Consider the following 7,925-nt stretch of genomic DNA (forward strand, 5'->3'; position numbering starts at 1 on the left):
TGTTTTTTTTTTTTTTAGTAAATGGAACTGAGAGCCTAACGATGAATTTACAGCCAAGTCTAAACTGTGCTTGAAGTTATGACGTTTTGGTTCAGCTAGATTTTCTTATATAATAGGAGTGGATTATCAACAAATATGGTAAAAAAAAAAAAAAAGCCAGTTTAGAATGTAAGAGGGAAAAGGATGATAACATAAATATTAGCATTTAGTAGATCAGAAAATAATGTAGCTGCTTATTGATATTATATAAACGGCTTGAATCGTTGTGCCCTCACATGCCTTTAATTTAAGCAGAATAGCCTATTAAAGTGACCATTTTGAACAGCACTTGAAGATCGCTTTCTGCATTCAACTCTCCAATTGGTTAAAGACATCTACGTAAACACGTTTCGTGCGTCGAGCTGTTTGGACATTGCTGCTAACCAGAGCCTTATATTTTATACCACTCTGCTGCTAACGTTAGCTGCTTTAGAAGTGACTTTTGTCAAATAAAAACAGCTGCATGTAGCGCCGTTACCGCGTGAACCTTAGTTTAAATATGAAACATCTGCTTGTTATTGAGTTAAAGATAAATTTGCCGTTTCGCTTTCAAATTTGAGCTTGTTTAGTACGAAGCTTGCCATAATGAAACAAAGTTGTCCGTTGCTTGTGTTTTTTTTTTATTTAAAAATTAGTGTTCAAGCTCAGTTTTGAAGTCACGTGGAACTTTTTTTTGTTGCTGCCATTTAATGCCATGTCTGAAACACCCCATTGCTCGTGTTGCTCCCATCCAGTCTCCTCTCCCAGTGTACACCAGACTCTAAATGAAATGGAGTTTGAGCGAGGTTTGCATTTATGTGTCAGGCATGTGTCGGTGTCAGTGTATGGTACCAATAGACTTATGTAACATACTAGTAATTGTCAATGTATTATAGTGTCGCATTGTGTGTCGTCCTCCGGTGCAGGTATCTGGTCTGCTGCAATGGATGGGGACTTGGACAGAGTAAAGTCTCTTGTCCAGAAAGGGACAGACCCAAACCTGAGAGATTCTGCTGGATACACAGCTCTGGTAAGTTTGCTTGGAAGATGTTTGGCTGCAACTATTACAATACAGACTGTGCTTATTTTTCCAAACTTACCATTCCTTATTTTTGTGTTTTGTCTCAGCATTATGGAAGTCGCAGTGGTCATCTTGCTGTATGCACCTTACTCCTCGAGAAAGGTGCATGCGCATCACCTCAGACCCCAGGTGGGGCCACGCCACTCCATCGGGCAGCTTACTGCGATCATCTAGATGTCGTTAGACTCCTTCTGCAACACAGAGCAGATCCAACGCTCTGTGACGATGATGGTGCATCTGCTTTACATAAGGTACAAAACTGCCTGCAGTAGCTTAATATAACCATTGCACTGCAATAGTTTGATGATCGTTTAATCAGTGCCTTTGTTTCTTTTTCTACTCACTCCTAAGCAGGCTGCAGAACGGGGTCATGAAGAGATGTGTCAGCTGCTTCTTGAGCACTGTCCCACTCTCTGCAGTCAGGGGAACAAGAGGCTCCAGCTCCCCTACCAGCTGGCACAGCAGGCAGACCTGCAGGAGCTCTTAAAACCACCTCCATGATGACGGATGCACACAATCAAGGGCAGGCTGTGATTTCTGATTCCACAAAGAAACCACTGATTGTAACATACTGAACGGGACAGCGCTTTTACAGCTTCAAATGATTGACAAGATCCTGTTTTTGATCTGTACTAAATAGCTTTTTTTTTTTTAATTGCTCATGCTGTAGCAGCCGTAAAACCTGCCAAAATGACACCCCTCTTCTTCATCTGTTACTGTTAAATCTGTCAAAAGCAATTTCTAGCAATTTTTTTTTTGTCACTGACCGTACGACTTTTAAGGAAAAAAAAAACTGTGGATCTGTTATTAATATTACCAAGAGGACAGTTGCAGGCCAATGTTTTATTCCTGAGAAGGGATGAAGAAACAAACGAATGTGATTGATCAAGCTAACACTCGTTGGCGACTAAATCTGCAGATAATGTTGTGTAGGTGTGCCAAACTTTAGTCTGAATATGTGGTATTAAACTGATGTACAAATTGCCAAAATGATAACAGGAGCAGAGTGAATCAACAATGTTGGGTTCAGACAAAAAAAAAAAAGTCTTCTTGTGGTTGAAACTTTTAGACCACACAATAGCTGTAAAAGAGCTGTGCTGTGTTAAACCACTGCTGATGCACGCACCCACGCTGTTGTGTATTAAAAGCTTTCCATTTGCAAACCACAAGAAATCTTTCAGGCGTTTATGTTGGAGCACTAACAGGAAACGTAGCAGACTTTCTGAAGTGCTTTTCCTGTGTTTACATGGTGGACAATGGTGATGTTTATGACAAGCAAATGTTCACATCATCAGACATCTAATCTCCAGTACCTGAGAAAGACTACTTATCCTGTACTGGCTACTTGTATTTCTCACCTTGTGGACTTTTTCCCAGTATAAACACTTACTTTGTTGAGATTAGCAGTCCTTCTGGGGACTGAAGCCTGGCCAAAAATGTCATTTTTGGGATCATGGTTTGGGTGAAGGGTAAACTGTGAATGTGGGTATGGTCCAGGTTAGCATTTGAAATTATTATCTTTAAAAAAAAAAAAAGTATACCTCTCAATTTCAAGGCTTTATGCATCAGGACATGATAACTACTTTATAGTAGTCCTTCAAGGGTATTAAAATAATTTGAATACAACCTCAAATGAACAACAACACATGGCATGTTATAACTTGTCATTAGTTATTTAGCAAGAAGCTGAAATGCAGAAGCAGTGTGAGAAAAACTAAATACACTCTTCCTACTTCCTACTTAAAGAGGATAAGTAGCAGCCAGGTGCTGCGTGTCAAATTGACTTGATTGAATGATCATTAATTAAAAGTTAATGTGAGCACCTCTATAAAAGCAGAAGTTTTAGCTGTTTGCTGGTCTGGAGCATCCAGGTGTGTGTTAATACACTGTCACAGAGGAAAGACAAGAGCACATTCTTGGAGAAGCAACTGTTGCTCCCATCCATCTGGGAAGACTTTTAAGGCCATTTACAAACTATTTGGAGTCCATCATTCTATAATGAGAAAGATTATCCACAAGTAAAATACCCTGTGGCACAATATAATGCAGATTAAGTGATTCATAATATATAAATGTACCTGCATATTGTTCATTTGAATACCTGTTCAGAAAGTCCCATGGAAATAATTGAGTTGACGATGATGAACAGCTGATTGTCATAATGATCAGCTGGATGCTGTGTTGATATGTACAATGTTTGACAGTTGAATCATACTAGATCATTTAAAACAAACATCCTTAACAGAGAGATTTTAAAGTTACTAAGTTACAGTTACTTTGTGCTGATCAACTTTTTAAAAAGATTTTTTATTCCTTTGCTGTTTCAACTGAATTTAATTTGACTGTAAAGCACTTTAATCAATGTTAGTTGTCTGTAAAATGTCCTTCATGAATTTATTTGACCTTGACATCTGCTTTTACCAGGACTGTGGTATTGGACACAATGAGAATGTCTGTAATTTTGTGAATAAAAAAGAGCCTTACAAAATGTTACATATAAGTTTCTTTCCTTGTCCACCTGAACTTAGATCATTAAAATATTTTCAGATTAGTTGGTGAGTCACAGAAGGAATCAGAGCAGCCGTTTGTGTTCCCCAAACAGCAAACCATACTGTGATTACTTAAGGTTCACTCTCTGCACCTTTCATCATCAGCGCCGCCGTGGATTAACCATGGTTAACACTTTTTTAAGATATTTTTTTAGATCATTACATGAATAAATAATATGATAATCACACATAAACCTCAGATTAAAGCAAAAGAGACCTACAGTCATTACACTAAGCAGCAAAGTGGATGACATAACAGCCAAACATTACAGACCACAAACATTTTCTCATGTTATGAAATTAGAAATACTGTATCTTTTACCTATATAAAATAATCTTGGAATAAAATTTAAGCGTCTCAAACATCTACAGTGCGTTTACAGGTGGCTTACTTTTCTTTATTTCGTCTATCAGCGTACATACGAACACCTGACATTATTTTACAACAGTTACAACACTACAGATGTCAGACATCTTGAGTCAGAATCAGAAAGTGTACAATATCAGTGTACATGCAAGACATACAGTCCCCTCCAAAAGTATTGGAACAGCAAGGCAAATTCCCTTGTTTTTGTTGTTCACTGAAGACATTTGGGTTTAAGATCAAAAGATGAGTATGAGACAAGAGTTCAGAATGTCAGCTTTTATTTCCTGGTATTTACATCTAGATGTGTTAAACAACTCAGGACATACCACCCTTTGTTTGAACCCACTCATTTTTCAAGTGAGCAAAACTATTGGAACATGTGACTGACAGGTGTTTCTTGTTGACCAGGTGTTGCCTTTAAGGTTGATTGTTCAAACATTAAATAGCTCTGCATGTTTAAACCTATAAAGACTGAATTTCTTGTTAAAGAGGATAAACCAACATGAAGACCAGAGAGCTGTCTATGGGAGAAAAGCAAGCCATTTTGAAGCTGAGAAAATAAGGAAAATCAATCAGAGCCATTGGACAAACAGTGGGCATAGCAAGCACAACAATTTGGAATGTCCTGAAAAAGAAAGAAACTACTGGTGTACTGAGCAACAGACGTCGAACAGGTTGGCCAAGGAAAACAACAGTAGTTGATGACAGAAATATTGTGAGAGCTGTAAAGAAAAACCCCAAAACATCAGCAAGTGACATCACCAACGACCTCCACAGTGCAGGGGTGAAGGTATCACAATCCACTGTTTGAAGAAGACTCCGAGAGCAGAAATATAGAGGCCATACCACAAGATGCAAACCACTCATCAGCAGTAAGAGTCGGAAGGCCAGATTGAAATTTGCAAAGAAGTACAGAGATGAGCAGCAAAAGTTCTGGAACACAATCTTATGGACTGATGAGACCAAGATTAATCTCTACCAAAGTGATGGAAAGGCCAAAGTGTGGAGAAAGAAAGGAACTGCTTATGATCCTGAAGCATGGTGGAGGTAATGTCATGGCTTGGGCATGCATGGCCGGTTCTGGAACAGGCTCATTAATATTTATTGATGATGTAACTGATGATGGTAGCAGCAGAATGAATTCCGAAGTGTATAGAAACATTTTGTCTGTCAATTTATGGAGAAATGCATCCAAACTAATTGGGAGGAATTTTATCATGCAGTAGGACAATGACCCAAAGCACACTGCCAATAAAACAAAGGACTTTATCAGGGGGAAAAAACTGGAAGGTTTTAGACTGGCCAAGTCAATCACCTGACCGTAACCCGATAGAGCATGCATTTCACCTCCTGAAGAGGAGACTGAAGGGGGAAACCCCCCGAAACAAACAAGAACTGAAAGAAGCTGTGGTAAAAGCCTGGAATAGCATCACAAAGGAAGAATGTAACAGTTTGGTGATGTCGATGGGTCGCAGGCTTGAGTCAGTTATTGCAATCAAGGGTTATGCCACCAAATATTAAATGTTATTTACTTTAAGATTATTTGTTCCTTTACTTTTGCTCACCTAAAAATGCTGTGGTGTAATACAAATGGTGATATATCCCAAGTTGTTTAACGCATCTAGATGTAAATGCCAGGAAATAAAAGCTGACATTCTGAACTCTTGTCTCATACTCATCATTTGATCTTAAACCCAAATGTCTTCAGTGAACAACAAAAACAAGGGAATTTGCCTTGCTGTTCCAATACTTTTGGAGGGGACTGTAAACAAGGCAGTACAGCATATTCTCCCCAGGAAACTTTAGCTAGGGTTACTATACGTTTATATCGCTACTTTTTCTATGTAGAATTATATTGAGAAACTATATTTATGATCTACTATTCTATAAGCAGATTATAAATTAAATGGAAAACCGCAAACCTTTTTAGTGAATCGCTGTGTATCAAAATATTTCTGAATGATCACCTGCTGATTAAGCTTCAGCATTTTCCATTAATAAATAGTTTGATGGAGTATATCCACCTTAGGTTTTTTAAGGTTTCAGATTCATTCTTGAACCATAAAAATTGTTATAACCTATTATTCTAACTAGTTTTGATAAAAAGTTGTTTTTGTAAAATTATATTCATTTATACAAAGTTCTAAAACAATATATTTTATTTGCCACTCAGGGGGATTTTTGCTTTTGCAGTGTTATTGAAGTAAGTCTATTATTAAAAAAAAAAAAGGATACATAATGTGCTTTAGTTTATGTAAGTTACAGCTGAATAAGCCACAGTGATAGGCCTTTCACAATGTACTGCCTATCAAGTAAGATGTTTCCACCTCCCTAAAACCAACAAAACAAACCATTATGAAACATACCAGCTTAAAGTAGCATACAGCAGTATGACTGCGTTAAAGAGGCGCTGTTAGAATCTTGAAACATTCGGTGTTTAGCTGAGCCCAGTGAGCTTTGGATTTTTAATATTACAAATGCATCATTTTCAGGTTACCCAAGAGTACAATGGATTTAAGATCGGTTGCACCAGTTTCTAAGCTGCCTTTTACAATATGAAATCAAAATTAAGAAGTGCAATCTGATTTTTAAATGAACTTCATCCTGTTTTTATTGTTTGCACCAAGAAGAAATTAGAGCCGCAACATGGATGACAGTCATATGCTCAGTTTTATGTTACTACGTTTTGTTTTTTACTCATATCGGCATGTAAAAAGGGTTGCTTTTGATCTATGATGTGTTAACTCTGTATCTTACCCGTCTGATACCCTCATCTTCTTCACCTGTCCAGATTTTATGGCGTTCCATCTGACTATTACGCTCTTCATCTCCTCTGCTCTCTATTATCCTGGATTAAGAATAAGTTTAGCTATCAAACTAATGCATGAATTTAAAAAAAACGTCAGGATCTTTTTTGTTGTATTTGGTGTTTCATGGATGCAGCATGGGGTTCCACAGCCCCCAAATGCCCCTCAACACTGTCAGAGATGCAGGCTTTTGATCTGAGCGCTGGTAATAAGAACTTAGTTCAAATTTCTGGGTCATAGGCAGGGGGATGGAGGAATAAGGAGAAGAGGAGGATGAATTTAGGCAAGTGAATCTCTGGCAGTAGGGGGAGCTATTGTCTTAAAGGAGAGAAACATTTTTTTCTTGAGCACCATGTGAATTTGATGGCAGCATCGCAGAGTGACCTCATTCAATCCTCCTAGCACACTGTTGGAAAACTTAACGATGTAACTGTTGTGAAGAAAGAAAGGCATTAGTGTAACTGTTACAGCTGACAGTAAGAGATTATCACTCCACGTTAAACACTGAAGCAGATGCTGAACTTTCCTTTTAAGTGACTGAAAATTGTTACTTTGATGTTGACAGTTTTTTTTATCTTTTATTTTGGTGAATTAACTCATACTCCACAAGCATCCAATAACCTGGATACTTTTAGCCTCTGCATCAGATTTGAATAGGTTTAACTAAGAAAAATGTTCATGTAGTGAATATATGTTTTTAAAAAGAGTATCTGATGCTTTCTTCTGTCTTTTGTCCTGCCACTTTCACTAAAGTGGCTTGGCACAACAAGTATGACTGCGTAGCTCGATTAACCCATCTTCTTAAACCCAAGTTCACATTTACTTATCAACTGAAATAGATGAATTCTCTTCAATTGTCTCACATACTTACTAATTCAAAGCATGTTCCGTAGCTAACACAAACATGTACATGCATGAGGCAGACACACTCCTCTCAGACCTTTGATTTGCAGAGCAGTTACGCTCTTCTTCTGTCTTCCCTCAGTCCACATAAATACGAACCTTCGACAGAAACCTCTCACAGCAGTCTGAGGAACTTTCATTGGGTCCACTGGTGGGTGGTGTTTCCAAACTACCTTCAAACCACATCCATGCTGTGACTG

General features: G+C 38.0%; 1 protein-coding gene across 1 annotated transcript; it reads left to right on the forward strand.

Moving 5' to 3' along the window:
• The first annotated feature begins 402 nt into the window (after positions 1 to 402).
• ankrd39 (ankyrin repeat domain 39) lies at positions 403 to 3,587 on the forward strand. Its single transcript, XM_075469105.1, has 4 exons — positions 403 to 824; positions 945 to 1,048; positions 1,147 to 1,350; positions 1,454 to 3,587. Exons 1-4 carry the CDS (start codon positions 734 to 736, stop codon positions 1,598 to 1,600), a joined length of 546 nt encoding a protein of 181 aa, XP_075325220.1. The 5' UTR covers positions 403 to 733; the 3' UTR covers positions 1,601 to 3,587.
• The last annotated feature ends 4,338 nt before the right edge of the window (positions 3,588 to 7,925 follow it).

This window comes from Odontesthes bonariensis, chromosome 6 (genome assembly GCF_027942865.1).
Source record: "Odontesthes bonariensis isolate fOdoBon6 chromosome 6, fOdoBon6.hap1, whole genome shotgun sequence".
NCBI lineage: Eukaryota > Metazoa > Chordata > Actinopteri > Atheriniformes > Atherinopsidae > Odontesthes > Odontesthes bonariensis.